The 23265-nt window shown below is 38.3% G+C and overlaps 1 protein-coding gene across 1 annotated transcript; it reads right to left on the reverse strand.

Annotated features, from left to right (window-relative positions):
* Positions 1–1106: 1106 nt before the first annotated feature.
* Positions 1107–22398, reverse strand: LOC149316275 (calreticulin-like; the record flags this gene model as incomplete). The annotated part of the gene is made up of 9 exons (XM_089518300.1): positions 1107–3630; positions 4516–4608; positions 5428–5571; positions 6556–6669; positions 10015–10224; positions 11446–11540; positions 13797–14000; positions 18114–18215; positions 22308–22398. Coding segments are annotated over 9 exons (1185 nt in total), but the record flags the coding sequence as incomplete, so codon positions are not given.
* Positions 22399–23265: the final 867 nt, after the last annotated feature.

Here is a 23265-nt window from a genome sequence, read left to right on the forward strand (position 1 = left end):
TTGACATTTGTATTGTGGCTTCAGACTATGGTGGATGCAAACAGTTACCCCATCACAGACTCAGATCATAATCCAGTAGCCAAAATAGTTGATTTTAAAAACAAACAAATGAACAGCCCACAATATTTTCTTGGAAAGTCAGACTAATTCTACAGGCAACGTGTGGCAGAGAGATTAAAATTAAATTTAAAAATACTTTTATTTTGAGTTAAATGGAAAGAATGGGCTGTCTTCTGCAACCGTATGGAGTACTAAAAATATTAATGCACGGGTCCTGTAATCATCATGCTTTGAACATGTTTAGTTTAAAATGTATAAAACTGGAATTTAATTAATTATATTTAATTAAAATTAATTAAATTAAGTTAAATGAGTAATAAATATTTTAATAAATTAAATATAATTTAAATTGAAGGAAGATCATAAGAAGTTAGATAATAAAAGTTTATAGGAAACCGCAGTGGAACAAAGTAGAAATATTAAAAAGGAGAGGTAGTATTGCAATGTAGTAAGTAAATTAAAAAATATTATCAATTTATTAAGTGAAACTCATAATTACTTAAAAACAAATTCAAAGGAATTTTTTTTTTTGCAAGATACTGCAAAGGAAAGGGAATTTAACAGGACTGAATAAATGGCTTCACATGTTTTCAGAGTTTTATTTAACTCTTTATATGCCACACAACCAGAATGTGCACGTCCTGCAAGCTTCTGTTTCTGTCAGTTCAGCCTGGGGGAATGTTACACAGCAGGATGGTTGATACATCAACAGAATACCACTCATCTCAAGCTCCCACCATGAGGTATTCACATTCAAGTTTTTATGTAGCACTTTTTAAAAGACAGAAGGATGGAATCAGAATTATTGGCCTGTTACAGACAGCCAAAATAAAGCTGCTTCAAGTCACAGTGGAGGTATGGTGTTTCAATGATGCATGCGTCCTAAGAGTCCAGAAGCCACACCAAAGCTACACTCCAGTTCTTAGGGCTGGAGCGTGGCTTTGGTGTGACTTCTGGACTCTTAGGACGCATGCATCATTGAAACACCATATCTCCACTGTGACTTGAAGCAGCTTTATTTTGGCTGTCTGTAACAGGCCATTGCTATCATAAAGAGTCTCCGGTATAGAAGTCTCTCTCCTCTACTGACATGCTTTTATATGAGCAAAACATCAACAAGAGTCACACAGCTATCCATCTCTGCTTCATCTACTTGAACAACATTCTTCAAGAATGCTTGAATTAGGCTTAACTCCTTATTCTCTTACCACCCAGGTTGTAGCAACACAGGTAAACTCAGCATGTTCTTCTACAGTTACGAAGGAAAAAAGATGCCCCTTCTTATTACCCAATCTAAATTAATCCACAACACTTTCATACTAGTGTGACTGCAGAAAAGCCAAAGTTACTAAAGTTGGGGACTGAAACAGAAAGGGAAAGATTGCATGCATTTTCAATAGTCTTCCAAACATTCAGTGTTGTTGTCACTCATGACCAGACCCTCTGTCCTTTGTAATTATAATGCTCCTCTATGTAATATGCTGCGGTCAGCCTCACAATCCCAAAAACATTAAAAAAAAACATTTTTAAAAATCAAACCAATGTAACCAATTGTCCTACTCTAATAACAGCTTTGCGACTTCCAGCACCACATCCAGCCACAATCTCTAATGATACATTTATCTGTCCTCATGTATTATTTGAGCTCCCCCTACTTATATTTGTACCCTGTGATCATGATCCAAAGGGACAACCCACTTTGGCTTCCCCTCTTTGGTGGTTTAATAAACCCCTAAATCAGAGTGGGGAAAAAGGGAGCCAAGGGTCACATGCAGCTTACAAGTATTTCAGCCCCCGAACACCGCAAAAAGATTTGAAATGTTTTTCCTCCCTCAAACATCTTCCAGAAGCTATGGAGCCCAATTTACTTGTACTGTTCTTTTAATTCATAAGCTGCGTTGTGTCACAATTTTGGAGGGAAAAACAGCATGACAACAACATTGATATGTTTTTGGCCCCTTGGGCCATGTGAGGCATAGGTGGAGCCTTTTTTATTAAGTGGAAGCTGATTTCCAGACCACTTCCTTTTTTTTAAACAAGGCACTTCTTGAGTCTAAAATAACCAGTCCTCTCCCAACAGTTTAAAATTGTCCCCATGTCTTGTAACATGTGCCAAGGGCTTTTTGTCCCAAAAATAATTTATAACATTTTCACAGGGGTGGAACAGTTCACTGGGTATGTGTCGTCTTTCAAGGTCTCACGGGGTCCAATGCAACCACCCATCCCCTGGCAATTGCCCACCCCTGCCCTGAACCTAGAAATTTGTATTAGTTTCATTCTACAATCTGGCAGGCTATTATTATGTGTTGCTGGTACTCTCAGCTGGGTTCTATGTTTACAAATGAGTGCTAGCTTTTAAGAAAATAAAATAAAATTTCAGTAAGAATATCTCCCACTACTGTAGCAATTTGTCCCCCAAGTCTGAGATAATGTTGGTCCCTTGCAATCTGTAAATGGGGTTGTAAACTACAGCTGCTACTTCAGTCAACCTCAAACATACTCTGTGGCCCCAATCCACCTTAAACTGGGCCCAAATAGGAGCAGATAAGATCCACTCCTATTTGCGCTGTGAAAGAGCCGGCTTTCCCAGCCCTGGCTCACTTTGAGGGCAGCTTCAAGATTTTCTATTGGTGTGCAGTGTGTAACTACTGCACTGCCTGAGTGTCTTGAAGCCGCCTATGTATGGGCAGCTGGCTGGCTTCCGGCTGACTTCCAGGCATTATTGGAGCATGCGGCATGTAAACACCGCACTCCCAAGTTGCTGAGAAGGCATCTTTAGTGGGACATCATTCTGGCCTTTAGTGGTTCTGTTATTCTCTACATCTGTGCACTAAATATTTTGCCTCCATCTATATTAGGGTTCTGCAGCTTGTGGAAATAAGAGGACTGCATTCCTCCACTCACCACTACAAGGGGCTACACCTTGGTGCTGCCACAAGACCATCCTTTGAAAACTTGGAGAGTGAATAGCTTATATTAAGAGATAATTTTATTTCAGGGAATCCTTTGGGGTTGGGGCTGAATTTCCATAAAATCAGGGGAGGGGAGTATCACCACCAAACTACGCAAAATTCAGCACGTTATTCAGTGACTATGGAAAGCAAAAGCTGTAAAAATGTTGAGCACTCCTAATCTATGTGGTCTGTGTGTCTATAGCAGATGCTAATGAGCCTCCTCGATAAAACACAATAGGCCTATTAAATTTAAGCCCCTTTAAAATGAGGAGGATTTACTTCTGATGACCCAGATTCTTCTTCTGTCATCAGTACTCACCTATTCACATAAAAAGTGTTCATAAGTACTTTTTTCCCATTGTATTTCAGGGACCCAGTAATAATGTATAGAAAATAAGTGGGATCTTTGGAAGTTGAACTATTTCCAGGCCAAATCAAAGACAAGTCATTAACATACTGAGTATTAAGCAAAAGTTTTGGTTGATTAGAGTTCATCTTTAACATTGAGATCTTTTCCCTTCTTTTCTTTCTTGGCATCCTTTCCCTTTGGTTCCTGTTTTTCATTAATTTTGTTATACACAACATCTTGTCCGTCTCTTCTCTTCCATTCTCTCTCCTGTTTATCAGAACAAATTATATGAAATTAATAGATTCAAACTTGTAACAATTATTGATGCTTAAAATCTATCAGTACATACAAAAGGAGTATTTTGTCTCCTTTTAACAATCCATTAATTTCAGTGTGAACAGTTTAGCTAAAAACTGAAACCATATCTCTATCACACTTCATAACAATACAGAAGTTACAGAATAACTAGCACAATGTATTTATCAGCTGTGGCAATAAATTTTAGTGAACTACAGTTAGATCTTTGTATCCATGGGGGATCTGTTCTGGACGCCCCCTCGCACCATGGATATGAAAAAACACGAGACCTCAAGACCCACTGTCTTAATGGCAGCGTGATTTGCTCGTGGTTGCTAGCCTGGCTGCAGACACACACACCATGGTTGGGGACAATGGAGCTTGCTGTCCTCTGATGCTTAAATCTGCTGAAGGAAGCCCGTAGATAGCAAGGCCCCACTACATTCTGCCCTAGAGAGGGAAGGGAGCATACGTGCATCTCCAGAGAAGGCGGAGGAGAAGCTGCATGGCCCTGGAGAGTGTCACCCCCCCTTTCTGGGCAGTCCGCACACACACACACACACACACACACAGTGACACTACTGTAGATGAGTATATATGGTAGCTCTTTCTAGTAACAGTAAACATATTATATTATTTAATGCTGCTTTTATTAAAAGATGAAACCAGTGGACACCTTTGAGGACCAATAAATTGAATGTAATGATTACAAAAAACAAACAAAAAACAAACTTCATTTATATACCGCTTCATACCGCCTAAACAGTGTCTAAGCAGTTTACAACTGTAAGCTAATTATTAAATGCCAATTTAATAATTAATTTTCTTTTTGTAAGATTCAGTGTAGTTACTTACATAGGTAGCACCCCACATTTCATTCCCAGCATCTTCAGCATATTGTTCATCATTTGTGATAAGAAAATTATCAAAAATTGTACCAGACCTTCCCTGTTGGAATTAGAACAGGAAAGGGAGTTACTTAATGCAGTCCAATTATATTCTCAGACTATAACAGAATCTGACATCATCAAATATGTTCCAGCTTGTCAGTTACTTAAGGCAGTTCACAACTGAAGTCCAGTAAAATACAGTATGTCATTACAATATGCATATGCAATCAATCGCTGCATAAAAATGCTGCAGTTTTGGAGAGAGACATTTTTCCAAATGTACCCTTCTGGTCAGCTGCATTCTTTGTTCTCAAACTTGCTTTTAATGGTTGCTTGAGCCTAAATACCCTAAAGGCACCAGATCCTATCTGATCTTGGAAGCTAAGCAGGGTCTGCCCTTGTTAGTACTTGGATGGGAGACTACAAATGAATACCAGCTGCTGTAGGTTATATTTCAAAGGAAGGAGCTGACAACACTACCTCTGAAATAGTCATTGTCTGAGAAAACCCTATGAAATTAATGGGGATGCCATAAGTCGAGAGGCAACTTAAAGGCACATGAACACATATTTATAATGGCACTATACATGCACAATGTTCCATTGTCCCAATTTTGAGGGAAGTCTTCATTCACTAATTTCTGCAAGGAAAGGCTATGAACGGAAAAAAACATATGCCTATTGTAGACAGCCATTCCACTGTTGACTGTAATATGAGTGAAAAATGTCCGTTTATGTAATATTTTCAGAATGAGTGGTCTGCTTGACATTTGTGTTCTCCTACATAAAGGAAAGGGGCGAAATTAGAAACTGTATTGGTTTTTCCATCAATGCAATGCCCGAATAAGTGAGTTCTTTGAACAGTGCAATATAGATACCTGTAAAATCTCTAAGCCAATGACACTGATGTTAAAATATTTGTAAAGATCAGGATCTGGTGTATATTCTGGGTTGTCAACTTCTGGTTGGACCCATATGCCATTGTAACTGGGGTTTTTAATAATACGAGGTTTCCAAATGCCCTAAAAAAGAATGTTTGAGATTAGTTTGAATAGTGCTTTTTGAACCCAGAATAATTAAGGTACTACTTGACATAAAACGTGAGTAAAAAAAATCTGGTAAAAATCGAATACAGTGGACCCTTGTTATACGCTGCGGTTTGGTTCCAAGATCCACCGTGTATAACAAAATCCGTGTATGCTCAAGTCCCATTAAATATAATGGCAGAACAAAATGGTGTCCCTTATAAAAAGTGGAAAATCAAGGTTTGATATTTGAAATTTATACTTTTTTGGAACATTTTAAAACCGTGTATGCTTGAATCCGTGTATAATAAATCCGTGTATAAGGAGGGCTGACTGTATGCTACTATCATTTGATTATGATGTAATGAATAATTTACAGTTAAATGCAGGACCTATCTAATGACAATACCAGGAGAAACTTCAATAAAAAGACTACAATAAAAATATTAATACCAATTCTAAACAACTGAATTGTACTGAAATTATTTCAAGTACTGACTGGAAGTCTACTTCAGGTTTCTACTTTCTGGGTTGGGGCACTTTTTGGTAGTTTTGGGGATCAAGGGAGGGTATAGTGAGCCCTTCATATCCCTGGATTCTGCATCCCTGAATTCAACCACCCATGGCTTTTTTTAAATAAAATAAAAAAAGCAAACCTTGATTTTGCTATTTTATATCAGGGCCACCATTTTATTACCACTATTGTTTAAAAATGGACTTCATTATTCATGGACTTTGGTATCCATAAGGGAAGTTTGTCCTGAAACCAAACCCCAATGGAAATCAAGGGTCCATTGCATTAGGAGCAGATATTCTAGAAAAATATACCATCTACAGTGTGAATAGAGGTAACATTTTGAAGCATTTTTTTAAATTGAGGGGTCTGTGAGCTTTGCAGGCTTAAGGAATACTTGGAGGGCCACAAAAAGAAAACAAATGGCTACACTTTAAAACCCTGATGTAAACATATACCACTCTTACTTTGTACTCAGGGTTTGGAATCAATGGTGGGGACCATTCCCCATCCATCTCTTCATCCCAGTCATCTGGTTTCTGCACATCAGGATCAGGAATTCTTTCTGGCTGCTCCCAATCCTGAAACAATATTTATTAAGATGATTAAGTCTAACACATGCTTTGGTAGATGAGACAGACTAATGATATAGTTTTAGATGTAATTTTATACTATTGGTTGATTACAGTACTAACTTTATCATAATTGTTCTCTTGCTGATGACTTTCAAGAATGCTAAAATATACCTGATTATTCCCAGCCTTTCTGTTCTTCTGTTCGTCTCTCAATTGCAAAGTACTGTAATTACTATCAGAAAGCTTTCCTGTATGTCCTGTTTGAAATTGATTTGTTTTACGCCTTTTTCTAGAGGTGGGATCCAAGGTGGTTCCCATCGTAGGCACGTTACAGACCGCCCCTTTGGGGCAGCCTGTAGGCGTTCCTTTCCCCGCCGGATTGGGGCCTCAGCTGCCACAGCGGCAGCCTCTGAGGCCCCAATCCGCCACTTTCCAGGCCGCTTCCCCGCGGCCTGGAAAGGGGTGTCCTTGGGGCTTCATGGAAAGGGGTGTCCTTGGGCCCCAAGGACACCCGACAGTGGCGGGGATGCAGAGAAAAGGGCCGCTTGGCCCCTTTCTCATTTGTGTCGCTGGCGCAGCCATGTAGAGGCTGCGCCAGCGACGCAAATCATGGAAGGAGCTCTGAAACGGGACTGCAGAAAGGGCGCCCCAGCGCCCTTGCGCGGCCCCACTACGTCACTTCCGCGCCACCCCATTTGGAGGCGGCACGGTCATGACGTAGTCATGGTGGCCCCTGTGTGGAACGGGCGCCGCCATTTTGTACGTCCTGGGAACGTACTAGGGTTAGATGCGTGCGTAAGGCACGCACTTTCCCTAACCCTAGTATGTCCCCAGGATGCACTTTACGCCCGTCTGTAATGGGCCATAGATTCATTAAGAGATAAAGTCTGAATGATCTCAAAAGACTGTAAAGGGACGAGGCCTGTTTATTGCCTCTCTTTTTAAAGTGCTTTAGCTCTTGCACTTTTTAGAGACAAGTAAACTTTCATGCTATTACTAGATATTAAGGAGAAAAATTATGGAGTTGCTCTACTGCACAGTGAAAACTACAGGTAGCAGCATGGGCTATGTATACTAGTTGTGAACAGAATTCTCATTTGGGAAAGAATAAAAAGAGTTATCTTGCCCTGTTAAAGTAAAGGCCTATGCACTCCACTGGCACATGTAAATACAGTTGGACCTTCATATCTGCAGGGAATCTGTTCTGGATCACCACCACCCTAGCGGATATGAAAAAAATGGGACCTCAAGTCCTGTTGTCCCTAATGGTGGCGCCGCATGCACAAGATGCCAATTGGGACAATGGGGCTTGCCATTCACGGATGCTCAAATCCGTGGATGGCAAGGTCCCAATGTATGCACTTTTCAGAACCACTGATAGCACTATTATTATGGGGAAAGTGTGTGTGGGTGTGAGTGGGTGGGTTTGTTTGTGTGTGTGAAATCTTCAAAAATAGCAGCTGTGTATCATTTTCAGGAAGAAGCTCAATTCTAGAAGAGTGTTATAAAACTGAAGTTGATTTAATAAAATGTAATAAAATTATTGAAAACAGGCCTTCACAAAAAGCACAATATGTTTAGATTCTGAAATCTTCTGTGATGTCTATTGGACTGGGAGAGATCAACAGTATCCAATGACAGAGTATTCCCAGAGTCTAAAGATCGAATTCAGAGGATTGTGCTGGATGCAAGAGCGGGTTGTCTTCTAAACTAAGGCCATATGGCATCATGTTGTCAGGCCTGTGTGTGGATCCAAACGTTTTATCTTCTCAATCACAGTTGGATCACTGGGTTTCTCTGTTGGAAATATAGCAGTTTTTGGGAAAGTGGTGTCTTCCAAAATTAAAATGTTTAGCAATAGTTGTTCAACATTTTGATGGTGATTGCTGATTAATAGTTCCTGGGTCTTATACACAGATCAATAGTTTCCCTCCACATAGCAGTATGTGGTATCTGGAATGTTTGCATTCAGTCACTATATATGACCTTGGTGGAATTGCAAGTCTCACCAGCAGCTTTTTTAGAGTAGGTAGTTGATGGAAAGCAGGGAGAGATTCTCTAGCTGAATGTCATGTTCAGTTATAAACAGTGCCTAGCCTCTTCAGTTAGGTTGTATTTTAGTCCTGGATTCTTTGATGATAGATAGTGCCATTGTTGCATATAGGTTTAGTCCTGAGTGCCAAACTATATATGATGTTGTTTTATATGTTTGGGGTGGGAGGGATTCTAGTTCAAATATAAAGTTGCATTATATGGTTCACAAAACAGATCTATAATAAATGTGTTATATATTATTTCCTGATGGAGATCCAGGAAAGGAACTTGCAGATGTTTTATGCTATATATCCACCTCCTCTCTATACATGTATATAGCTGAGCAGGCCAGAGCATCGCATAGTATAATGGGATTAACAACAATAAATTTTAATCATTGTCACTGTGATAAATGTTTCTGAATCAATTCAAGTAGACTTTCCCTACTTTCTTTATTCCAGTGAATACAAGACTGACTATGAAAATGCCAAAATGCCACTAAGATCCAGTACTGATTTTAGAGTTTTTTCTTCTTCTGACATTTACTTTTACTTATGTAAAAAAGAAAAGAGACCCATTTAATCCAACAGTCCCAATTCAATGACTATCAACAGAGGCCTGGGCAAAGTCTTCAAGAAGTTTCCTAGTAGATAATCATTATTCCACAGGTTAAAAGACAACGTATAGAAGAACTTCATGTAAAACAGTTCCCTCATATATATATTTAAAACATTAAAGATAGTGCAAATTCAACACACTTGTCTGATTTTAGAGTTTAATCCCAACTCCATCACAGACTAGTAAACTAGTAGACCTGTTTTCTACAGCTATAAAGCAAGAACAAAATACCACTAAATTACTAAACTAATTATGATAAAAAGGTAACTAGGGCCTGTTACAGACTGCCAAAATAAAGCTGCTTTGGGTCTCTTTGGAGGTATGCTATTTAAATGATGCATGGGTCCTAAGAGTCCGGAGGTCGCGCCAAAACCACACTCCATTCCTAAACACTGGAGTGCAGCTTTGGTGCAGCTTCCGGATTCTTAGGATGCATGCATCATTTAAACAGCATACCTCCAAAGAGACCCGAACCAGCTTTATTTTGGCAGTCTGTAACAGGCCTATGGCTACTACAATCTTGTTACATCTAATACTAGGCTTAAAACTACATTAATTCTAGAACTACACATACAGGTACAATATGCACTAGCTTCAGTGTAGGTAACAAGAGCATATCAGTGGAAAAGCTTTGACTGGTAGGGCATCTAATTTTAACATATACAGTGTGAAACCATGATATTCAAACTGAAACTTTACATCTGGTTTCTTGTCCATGGGGTCCTCAATCGTTTCCCTTTCATCCCAATAATCAGGTTTTGGCATATCAGCATCTACTATTTTCCTTGGAGGCAGAAAATCCCAGTCATCTTCTAAGTTACCAGACTCAGCCACATAGTTGTCAATCTTCACTTCATATGTTAAATCTGGACGTACTATTAGAGTGTAGAGATGGGTAAAGTCATCGGTCTCAAAAAGGAAAAAGAATAAAGATTATTGCATGTCAATATAGAATTATTTCCAGGTATTCTAATGGTCAGCTTTGCCTGCCACATTTCATGTAAACTAAACAGAAAAGTGAGCTATTTAATAACCTGATTCTGCCCCACTTTATTTAGTGAATACTACGGAGATCCAGAAAGTTGACAATATGCTATTATTAGGAAAGAACAGCCATGTATATTGCTGCTTAGATGGTGTGTTTTAATAGATAGGCTCTTAATTCATTCATACCCTACCATTCAACCAAAGCCCAAATCAGGGATAGGAAACCTTAAGCCCTCCAAGTGTTGTTGAACTTCAGTTCTAATCAGCTTTAGCCAATGGTGATGTATGATGGAGTAATAGCTTGTCAACACTTGAAAGGCCAGAGGTTCCCCATTCCTGGTCTAAACAGAGATTGTAGCAGGAATCTTTTCTCTTTATAAAGGCTGAATACAACCCTAAGTATGTTTACTTATATTAAATTTCAATGAGTTTAATGGAATTGATTCTCCAGTATTACTTAAAAGGGAGGGGGGCAGTGCCAACAGTGATAGCGTCTCCTTGATATTTGGGAGAATTTATTAGTCCATCAGGAGTCCTGTGAGAAGTTGGGGAATTTTAAAGGATCTTTTACACCTATGTATACAAGTCCTAACTGCAGAGAGACACCAGTGTTGATGAACAAAAGGGTTTGTGCAAAGGTGCACACAAACACACAAAACCAACACAATTTTAAGAACCATTCAGAGCTAACAGAAAGAAAGGTGTGAAACTTTGGATAGAGAGAAATCAGGAGTTAGAGGGGGAGTTAATTATGAGTCCTCCTCTGAGTATTCCTTGCCTAAGAAAACTCTATGAAATCCATGGGATCACCATAAGTTGACAGGTGACTTGGAGGCACATACATACAAACAGAGATTACTACATTTGTAAAATGAAGATGCTGAGAACAGCGCACGCACACACACACACATTCTGCTTTCTGTATTGCTTGTGAATGCAGCATTGGAAGTAGGCTGTAACCTATGAAAGTTTTTTAGTACTGTATATTAAATTAAGTTTAAAAGCCATTGTTTGACTCAAACTGTTATATAACAGATATTTCACTGATGCTTGTGTAGAAAACATAATTACAAGTTAAGAACTGCAATAAATAAATTTAGACACTAATACGTTTCTCAGAAAGCAAGAATACAATTATTATACCTCGCATGTGATGTTTTTTTTAATGAAGTAGTAGTCATCTTTATAGTTAAATATAACCTGCACAATCTTTTTGTCTTCACCACATATATCTGGACCTACAAGAAAACAAAATATTTTAAAAATTCAAATAACGTTGCACCAAATAATGTTGTACCCATCGTGTTTCATGACAGTTTGAATACAGACACTCTTCTGATAGTACAGTCGGCCCTTCTTATACATGGATTTTTTATACATGGATTCAACCATCCACAGTTTGAAAATGTTCAAAAAAAAGGTATGAATTTAAAATATCAAACCTTGATTTTCCTATTTTTATAAGAGACACCATTTTGCTATTTAATTATATTTAATGTAACTTGAGCATCCACAGATTTTGCAATCCACAGGGTATCTTGGAACCAAACCCCAGCGTATAACAAAGGTCCACTGTATTTCCTTTTCTTTTCAATCACCTGCAATCCACATTTTGTTTTTAAAACTTATATCATTTTCTCCCACAAGTGCACTTTCAAAGTGGCCCCAAAAATAAAATAAAACATTCAGAAGCCAGATAATATATTTTGGAATACCTTTCCAATTATGAAGACCCATGAAACAGACATATAAAAATAGTGAAGTCAAGGGCTTTCATGGCCGGCATCCATAGTTTTTTGTGGGTTTTTCGGGCTATGTGGCCATGTTCTAGAAGAGTTTCTTCCTGACGTTTCATCAGCATCTGTGGCTGGCTGGAAGATGCTAGCCACAGATGCTGGCGAAACGTCAGGAAGAAACTCTTCTAGAACATGGTCACATAGCCCCCAAAACCCACAAAAAACTATTTATAAAATAGATTAACATTCAGTATAAGAAAATTTTGTAAGGGAATAGTATCGAACACATATCAATTAAAAACATTCAGTCAAAGCCCTTTATAAACAGATATGTTAAAGTTACTTGAAGGACTAATGTTGGCGCATGTGAGATTCTGCTTGGCAATCCACAGTATGGGTATCACCCATTGAAATGGCTCTGTTCCCAGCAGCCATCCACCTTGCCATTAATGGTCATGGGATCTGTACCAGGAACCTGGAGGCTGGCTAGAGCCAGCAGGGATTGAATACAGAACAATGCAGTCCATAGGGTATGCAGGGCCTAAAGCATTTCAGATTTTGTAGCATGTCGAACTGAACATAGAAGCATACTATCAACCATGCTCAAAGAGTGTTAATGGAAGTTTCTGGATTGTTTCCAAGAGGGTGTTACAGTAGTCTAATTTGGATGTCATGAGAATGTGAAAGACTGTGGCAAGATGCATCTTCATCAGCAAGAGTCATTATTGGCTACCAGCCAAAGTTGAAAAAAGCAAAAGCACTCACCAACAATATTACTTATGCATCTAGCAAGACATAATACTGCTTCTTACAACGCAGCTTGCGCATGTAGCAAAATATAAGGCAGGAGAGCAGGTGGAAATGAGGTTTAGCAGAAGATTATTAAATAATAAATTAAAAACAATACTGTGTACTAATCATTAATATTAGCATTATTTTAATGTAGGTTACATGATGTAGCTTTATTTGTAATTTACTTGTTATTTATAACACAGTTACCAGTAGTTACTAACAGAGAATACCTTTCTGGCCATCCCTCTCTCAAAAAAGACTTCACAGGCTGGGAAAAGATACAGAAAGGAATGACCAAAATTATACTGTATGGAGCAGTACCTACATAAAAAGCCTATGGCTTTGTGGAGGTCTTGTAATGAAGAAAGAGATGTGATAAAAGGATTTAAAATTGATAGCTAGTATGGGAAGAGCTGTATTGTGTTATCTTCTTACAATAAAAGAACTCAGGTCATCCAGTTCTTCTTACAAGGACTCAAGTCAGCCAATTAAATTTATTGGTAAATTCAGAATGGGAAAAAAGGAAATACTTCTTCACACAATACACAGTTAACATAATGAACTGATTGGTATAAAATGGGTGGATGAGCACTATCTTTGATGGTTTTGAATCTTAGTTATAATAGATAAAGATAATATCCACATTCACAGCCAGCATTACACAGCTAGTATTACATGCTAGAAATATTGAGGGGAGGACTATTAACTTTATGCCACATTTGCAGGTTTTCCAGAGGCATCTGGTTGGCCAGTATTGGAAATAAAACACCAGAAGATCTCTTCTTATATGTTTTGCACATAGACAGCATGCAGTTATTATTACTGGTAAATATACTGTAGTATTAAGCAATATGGAAGAGAAAAAATTTCAGAGTACGAATCCCAATTCTCTTCAGTTTGTACAACATAATTGCATGAAATGGATATTGTCTCAACACTGATCAAGAGACACTTAAGAGAACTTACCAAACATAATATAGTATGGTGAATCTTCATTCATAACTTCTTGATTCAGGTCTTCATGAAAAAGTTTAATATAGGCACCACCACAATCAACATGTTGGTCATATTTTACCGTATATTGTAGCACTAAAGTCTGACCTTCATTACTGAAGGGTCGAAACCTTGCTGATACTGCATAATACTTAGTGTCTTGAGTTGCCTGCAGACCTATAAAGAGAAATTATAGTAAAACAACCAAATAAAGGCACTCTTTAAAAGTTTTAGTTGTATTCTTATACAAATGCACACAATTTTTCTTTGTGTGATTTCACAAATGTAATTGTGAGGACAATTAAGTAATATGTAGGCTATGGATATTATAAACAATTTCTTTCCAAGTATTTTGCTAATGAAAGCTGGGATCACTAATACATAAAATGTTAATTATTAGGGAAATTATTATTTGAGAATTCTTGAAATGTTTTTCAACACCATGAGAACTTCTGGCTAAAAGGTACAAGAACTTAAATACTAATTTTATGCATTTTCAATAACTAAAGGTATTTTAGCTGAAATATCTGATGAGGAAGAACATTCAGTGAAACACACCTACAATCCAATACATTTGTACTCAGAAATAAGTCTCAGTGAGTTCAATTCTGCATATTTCCAGGTAAGTATGTAAAGGATTTTAGCATCAATGTGGTATAAATATTATATTTTTTTAAAATTAAACTCTTCCCTTTGAAATTATTTATTCAGATCCTTTCCATTCTGGGTTCAAACACAGGAATATATAGCTGCACAGAAAGAGTACAACTTTCTTTCTCTGATGAATCATTTAATGGCTTTAAATATCACCAGTTATGGTATCTTTTCTGGGTTGCCTCTGTGTGTGGAACCTGGAGGTACAGTGTTATGACAGTTCTAGTCTTTTCTAGAGGGAGGAACTTAAAACATGGTGCCTGTCTTTGTCTACTTGTGTACCTATGAGTTCCAGATTATCCCCAAAGCTATCCTACATCTAGGGTCCAAATCCACACTACAGAGTTAATCCAGCTTTTACTGCCCTGGCTCAGTGCTAGGGAATCCTGGGAATTGTAGTTTATTGTGCCACCAGAGCTCTCTGACAGAAAAAGCTAAATGTCTCAAAAAACTACAGCTCCCAGAATTCCCTAGCATTTTACTGCCAGGGCAGTTAAAGTGGTCTCAAACTGGATTATTTCCACAGTGTGTTTTGGACCTATATAAAGTTGGTGGGAGAGATCATTGTAGTGTCTTCAGTATGTGGGTGGTACAACCTTTCTTCCAATTCAAGGAAGATTGTGAAAACTCTGAATAGAATGTTTTAAGTCAATGTTGGGATGAATCAGGGACATAGCTAGGATTTTAGGAAGGGGGGTGTCCAGACTAAGTGCCACCATTATAATGGGGCTTGGGTGCGGCGGCGCAGCAGCACACACCATTCATTTTTCCAATGGAGGGGGGGTCCGGACCCCAAGAACCTCCCCTTGGCTACGTCCCTGGATGAATGAGGTACACTATTACAGTACAAGAGGGTAGAATTGAAAGATATAGTCGTGTTAGTCTGTAGAATCAGTATGTGGAGAGATTCTGTAGCAGTTTTTTGTGGGTTTTTCGGACTATGTGGCCATGTTCTGTAAGACTTTATTCCTGACTTTTTGCCAGCATCTGTGGCTGGCATCTTCAAAGAATGCTAACCTGGGAAAGAGTGGGTACGTATACATATACTGTGTGACTCTGGATGGGGAGGAGTGATTCCCATGTTAATATATTTATTTATTTAGGTATTTATATCCTATGTGTCTTGTTTATATGTGTCTTGTTCTGTTGTTGATGGTCTCCTCCGGGTAGGAGGATATGCAAAAGAGGATTAGTGTCTGCTAACTGGTGGTTATTGTTTGCTGGGAAAGCCTCTGACAAGTCCTGTAGCACCTTTGAGACTAACTGAAAGAAATAAGTTGGCAGCATGAACTTTCATAGACTTCAGTCTTTTTCCTCAGATGCGTTTAGTGGAGTGGAAACCAAGCACAGATATATATGTATGCCACTGGTATGTGAGAATGTCAATTAAAATTCAAAATCCTTTGTGTATGGAAATGAAGTAGTAAGTTCAGTTTTAACTATGGTCATTGGTGAACAAAGACATTGGGAACTGGCCAATGTGTATGAAATTAAGAGGCAAGACCAGTTTGAGTGTAAGACGTCCTGTTTAAGATGGGGCATGTTAGATAGTGCTGAAATGTGTGTAGTGAGCCTGGAAGCCATTATCCCTGTTCAATCCATTACTGAGGGACTGTAGTTTATGGATGAATTCCAATTCTGTTGCTTCTCTTTCCAATGTACCTTTGTAGTTCTTTTGTTCAAAGACCTCTGTTCTGAGGTTTGAGATGGAATTCAACAAAGGATTTGACATTCTCATATACCAATGGCATGGAGTGGAGATGAACCAGCCCCCAGGTTTTCTTTGGAGATGGTAGATGAGATGACTGAGACAGTGACTAGAATAATGTTGATGGAAGACTTTGAACAGGTCTGACTGAACATCTGCCTACTTGAAGGCTTAGGCTGCAGCTGTATGCATAGCAAAATAATATTTTTGTCTGTCTCAACTGTGTCTCCAAAACACCATCCAGCAGAGCTATTCTGAGCAGGAAGATATCCTTTACAACCTGGTCCACAAGGGAATTTAGATCACTCAATAGTTTGCTGTGAAGAATTTGCCAGCCACTTTGCACATAAGATTGCTTGGATTCGTTCTGACTGAAAGGCTAGGGATGATGAAGTTCTGTTGGGTATAACTCAGGCACCTGCTTGTCTTGTGATAATGGATACTTTTCAAATCATGCCGCCTGTGGATGTGTGCAGAATCTTTGGAGAGGTGAAAGTCACCACATGTGTGCTAGATCCTAGCCCTTCCTGGCTCATTATACAGTGGGACCTTGGTATCTGCGGGGGATCCATTCTGGACCCCCTGTGGATACCATAATGCACAGATACTAAAGTCCTATTGTCCTCGTTAATGGAGCGGCACGAGGCCGCTCCATTAGTGACAGCCCCTGTTGCCCCTAATGGTGGCACATGCACGCAACTGTGCCACCACCAGGCGCAACAGGACTTCAGGTAAGCCTCTGTTGTCCCCAATGGTGGCGCAGCCATGTGCCTGTGACCCAATTCATCCCTGGGTCCAGGTTTCTGTGGTGGGCAAGACTGTATTTGCATAGTTAAGGTCACTGTGCCAACTATATCTTTTATTGAAAATGTCTCATTTAGCCATAGTGGTACATGGGTTTTACTTACAACCCATCTGAATTACTGCAACATGCTCTGTGCCTTTGAAAAATGCTCAGAAACAGTTGGTTCAAAGGGTCGGTAACTATACTATTGATTGGGATAGGTTACAGGAAACATATGATTTCCTTATTCACTGATTACCTGCCTGTTTCCAGACATGATTCAAAGTGCTCTTGTTCAGGCTATCTGTTGGACTATCTTCTAACATGAACCTGCTCATGAACTATGATTTTTGGGGGGCCCTTCTCTTGGTCTCATCACCTTCACAAACACATCTGGTGGGAACATGGAAAAAGACCTTCTCAGTGACTATCCCAGACTGTGGAACTCCTTTCATAGGGAGGTTATGTTGCCTCTGTCTTTGTTGTCTTTTTGTTGTCAACTGAAAATTATTCTAGGCTGAGAGGTTTTAAGGAACTGACTGTGAGGGCTTTTTAATAATGTTTTATTGACTTTTGTCTTTTAAGCACTTATTTTAAATGGTTTTATTTGTATGGAATGTATAATTGTGTTTTAATGATCGCTTTGCATGTTTTTACTTATATCTTTGTAAGTGTTTAACAGTACATTTTTGTATAACACCTTGAGCCCCAGTTTGGGAAAATGGCAAGATACAAATTAATAAATTACAACAACAACGCTAGCCCATTAAAAATAGAGAGAATCCAACACTTTGTTTACAAGTAATATGTAATATGAGTTTAAATCAAACTGATGTAAAATACTTGATTCAAAGTCAAAAGATGTATATGAAAGATACTTAGTAAGGACAAAAATGCTATTTTGAAAATTTTGACTGGTTTTTGAACAGTAGACCCCAGCATCAGATCACGAACAACTTTTGAAGTTCCTCCAGTTTCAGAAGTCATATGCATTGTGAGACTGTGGTCCCCTTAGTTGCGAAGAGATTTTCACCCTAAGCCGTGCATTAGATAGGCTTCTGAAAATATTGTACAGCAAAGCATTAAAAATATTCCAAATAAATCTTTCTCACAATTTCTTGAGAATAGATATGTATTATTTTACCTTTATCTTTTTCTCTGTCTCCATAAAATCTTCCTGCACCTATGCGAAATTTACCATAATCAGATCTGTGTTTAGACTGAACCCATCGTTTCTGCCATTCATCTGAAAAAGGGAAAGTAGCAGTAGATTTTTAATTAAAAGATAGTAAAACAATTATTATTTCACATGATGTAAAATATGACTAATGTTAAGGCTTATGACTACAATATGTATGAACATCCTTTGTCATACCATTCGACAACTACATAAGAAACAGGGATTTGATACTTACTTCTTATTTAATTCACTGACAAATCCATAATTATACTAAAGCAGCCATACTGTACACCACTATCTACAACTTTCTTATTCACATTGTTTGAAGATTTTTAATGGAGTGTAAAGCTATGACAACAAATCTTTAAAGGTATTCTTGCTAAAGCTTCAATTAAATTTGATTAAAAACAACCCTACTGATTAAAAACAACCCCATTATTTTACTCAGAAATTCGTATCACAAAAGCTTATATTTAATCCGATTTAGATAGTGAGACAACTGCTTATGGTCCCAAGAGGCTACCAGTGCATGTTCAATCATGTTGATTAATTACTTGGTGTATCTCCTGTTTAAGCTGCTGAATGTAGGGCTAAATATTTAAAGAAATGTGAGCAACATGCCTGATTCAATTACGTCTCCACTCACTGATTTTTTAAGTAACCCTCGGTGTGAGCAAGGCTAATTCAGGATGGAGACAATTAGTCAAAATAAGCTTCTAGAAAGGTGATATCTGAAGAAAGGGTCGGGATAGTTCCAGCAGCCTTTCTTCCCAAGGGATATAAAGAAAAGACTGGAAGAAGGGAGGAAATACATATTATATTCCCTCCCTTATTTTTGTCTCTCTGTTTCTAGGAAACAAATCTTCAAGATTAAGCAATGCCAAAACAAATTAAAACCTCTTATTATATTATTTATGTATTTGGCTTTATCTCCCTATATTATAACATTATATATAAAACTGCAGTGAGGATAGGAATGGTTAACAGCCAATATCAAAGAAAGAGGTAGAAGCTAGGATAGTTAAATCAAATGCCTTTTTATAACATACAGAACACACAAACAACTTTATATCAAAATCTGTTGGCATGTTTAGGAGAAATAATGGAAACTTTATTTTATTCTGCTTTGCAACCTAATGTTGGTTACCGGTTCTTTATAGTTCGACAGAAGAGAATATCAGACCTAGATATACCACACCCACAGTTCCTAGATATATCACTTGCTGACTCCTTTTGTTCACTCATTTTCCCTGTAAAGCATTACTCAGAAAGTACATAACCAAGCTGACTCTGAATTTTTGTTCTACTCTCAAAAATCTTCCTAAAATCGAGTCTTCTCTCATGTTTCTGTTTCTTACGATTCTCCACATGTAAATCGGAAGGAAATGATGCAATATAGGAGATATTTTGTAACTACTTATCAATTAACTTTATTTTTATATCATACTTGCAAGAAAATCAAACAAATAGAATTATTCTGAATAAGGGAGACTATACACAAATGAAGAAGACTGAGAAGTTAACACTTATTTTATGGGACAGAGATTAAGCAAGTATCACTTACCCCCATCATCAAATTCTTCCCTAAAATACTCTTTTATTACAGAATGTTGCTGTTTCTCTTTCCCAGTGGAAGAGCTATCAGCATTTTGAGCTAGTTTTCCAGATATAAGCCCTGTCAAAAAAGTCCCTAAGCAAATCAACTTAATTATTGATATCATAGTAATATCTAGGAGGCTGTTAAAAACTACTCTATGAAGATTTCAGTAGCATCAGCAACTTAAGAAATCTCTTAGTAGTTCTCCAGACCCAGTATCACTATAGCTACCACGATGATACCGATGCAGAGCAGATGGCTCCTTCCCATTGGCTAGTATCCTTGAATAATTATACTACAGGGACCAACCAAAAGGGAACACGCAATTGAACCAGCAATTGAATTACCAAGACTTATCTCAAAGGACATTAATTTTGGAAACAAGCATATTCCAATCTCATTCAGATCAATTTATACTCCTCAAATGTGTTGGCTTCCTACTACATACAAATCTTTGGAAATCTAGTTTGTGTTTGGCAATCAGAAATATTTTTGAAGAAAAGAGTGCAATTGTACTGTTAAATCTGGATTAAAATGTTCTAATTTTGTAAAATAAAAAAATATTGTTTAATCTATAAAAATCCTGTAATATGCCTTAAAATAGACCCCCCCCCAATTATCCCTTTATTTACAGCTGTTCAACTTCCAAGAGTGGCATATCCTCTATCCCAGTGGTCCTCCTGTGCCCTTTAAGGATTTTGGACTTCAGCTCCTAAAATACCAGACTACTGGCAACATAGCTGAGGCTTCTGGGAGCTGAAGTCCAAAATCAATTAAAGGGCCCAGTTTGGGGATCACTTCTCTACATCTTTCCCTCTGTGAGCCTGTAGTTTTTATGCAGTAAATCTGTAGGACTATAGTGAGTAGCATCCAATAATGAGTTTCTAATAACAGAGCAGCAAGATCTGGCAATTCCCCCACTTCCCACTACAGCACCCAAGGAATTCCAGAAGTTGCTGTGCTTCTGCACTGCAGAAATAATGCGGTTTGTCACCACTTTAGCTGCTATGGCTCAATGCTATGGCATTCTGGGATTTGTAGTTCTGTGATATATTTAGCCTTCTCTCTCAGAGAGTGCTGGTTCCACAGCAGACTACAAATCTCATGTTTTCGTAACATGGAGCCATAGCAGTTAAAAGCATTGTCAAACTATTATTTCTCCAGTACGGATACAGTCCAGGAAACCTGCTAAGTCAGTTTTGGTTGTCATGGAGAGCTGAAGAGAAAACTTTATACTCTGAGAGCTAAGAGAATTAATCAATTTAAAAATTAGAAGTCAATCGATTACAGTGGACCCTTGTTATACGCTGGGGTTTGGTTCCAAGATCCCCCGTGTATAACAAAATCCATGTATGCTCAAGTCCCATTAAATATAATGACATAGCAAAATGGTGCCCCTTATAAAAAATGGAAAATCAAGGTAAATTTATACTTTTTTTGAACATTTTCAAACCGTGTATGCTTGAATCCGTGTATAAAAAATCCGTGTATAAGAAGGGCCGACTGTAATTATTTTAGCTGTCAGAGTGTAGATGTGGTACAATACATAGAGGTGGTGGTACAATACATAGAGGTTTAGTTTTCTTCTGAAGTCAAGCTATTGATATACAAGAATTGCATTTTAAACAGTTACTCGTGTTGATCCGCAAGCTACTGAATTAAACTCCCATAAGAATCAGAATCATAAAATGTAGCTGGGGGAGCTGGAATCTGAGAATAAGATAGTAACTTCTTAAATTCAGTTAATAAAAATACAGTGTAACTGTGTGGCTAGGAGTCCTGAAAATGTAAAATTTGCCCTCGCAGCTTGTCCACATCAGTGGTACTCATCAACTGAAACTGATCCAGTGTAATCATACTCACTAGACACCCCATTGTTAACCTCTGCTACAATGTCAGCATCTAAGTCAGCTCTTATCTGACAGATTTTACCTGTGAAGTGACCATTCAAAACATCACAGCAATCTGCTGAAGGTTCTAGAACTGGATTTGGGGGGATGGTGCTTGAGTTAACCCTCCCATCACCCTGAACAGTTTGGCTCGATGCAAATTTGCAGAAGCTTTCTTTGCTGCACGTATTGCCACCTTATAGGAACAAAGATGTTCTCTATAGCATGTCTTGCTGAGTTTTCTGCCATCCATCGTCCTTCCCGTTTCATATCGCGAGATCCCCAGTATACCATTGGGCCCAATTAGTAATGGGTTGGAGAGGACATTTAGGAGCAATCATGTCAGGTCTTGATTCCGTCTATTGACCAGGACTTCAAGGGTACCTAAGTATCACTGCAATCTGTCAATCTATATCAGCACTAAGTCCTGCATACTACCATTGTCAGTCAGCAAATCTGAATGGCTAGAAAAAGCGAGAATTCTTCAACAAAGAGCAGTTGTGGTCCGTGGAATAGTGATAGTGATTGGAGAAGTGGTTGAATTCAGTGGTGCTTAACACTTTCATCATTCCTTCTTTACTCATTTTGAACCACATCCCTGCCATTGCTTCCTTTGGGGGAGCTTCAAATGCAATCAAATTCACTAGAATTCAGCTAATTTAAATGACTCACCTTGCTTCTGGAGATAAATATACTGTGTTCTTCTCAGCCATACAGTTTTAGTCCAAACTGAAATGCTAACTTTTCCTGGCTGGATACCATTTTAAGTTTGAAATAAATAGTTGGCAGCAGTCTGTTAAAAAAATTAAAAGACAACATTATACACCATGCATTTACTGCATTTTGCTTTTATTTCTTCTCCAGTGTGTGCATAAATCCAACTGACGTAAGGGACAGAAAACTAAAATCCCTTCCACAAACAATCCACAGAAGCAGAACTTTGGTTAGAAACTGAAGGAATGAGAGCAAACAGAATTTTAAATTGCCAAGAAGAATCACCATCTATATAACTGTCATCCTTCGGCCTGTGAGAGAGTGGACAGGCAAGCCCAGCTCCACCAGGGCTAGCCTAAAGAAGAAGAGCCCTCCCTCCAGTCCATCTGCCTTGGTCCAGGCCTCAGAAGGAGAGCAGACCCACTGGACTTCATCCCCTTTCCCACCACCATTCCCTTCTCCTTTTGTGTCGTGTCTTTTAGATTGTAAGCCTGAGGACAAGAAACCGTCAAATTGAAAATAATAATTGTAAGCCGCTCTGATAGTCTTTAGGGTTGAAGGGCAGGATATAAATACCATAAATAAATAAATAATACAACATTGTATAGAATAGTGTGCAACATTATTGTAACAAAGGGGCTGTGCAGATTCGGGGCCATGACAACTGCATGACACACTGCAGCCCCGATCTGGCCTTTCCAGAGTGCGATAGCCGAGGCTATACAGCAGGGGTAGGCAACCTTTTTGACCCAAAGGCCGGGTTGCTGTCCCTCAGACAACTCGGGGGGCCGAAGCAAAATAAATAAATAAATAAATAAATAAAATACTTTTCTTAAAAAAAATTAAATAAATAAACCGGGACAAATGTAGGACAAAAATTTAAAATGGAGGACACTTTTTTAAATAAAAAAAATGG

The sequence above is a fragment of the Sceloporus occidentalis genome, unplaced genomic scaffold (genome assembly GCF_023333645.1).
Source record: "Sceloporus occidentalis isolate IW3139 unplaced genomic scaffold, rSceOcc1.0.p SCAF_3, whole genome shotgun sequence".
In the NCBI taxonomy this organism is placed as follows: domain Eukaryota; kingdom Metazoa; phylum Chordata; class Lepidosauria; order Squamata; family Phrynosomatidae; genus Sceloporus; species Sceloporus occidentalis.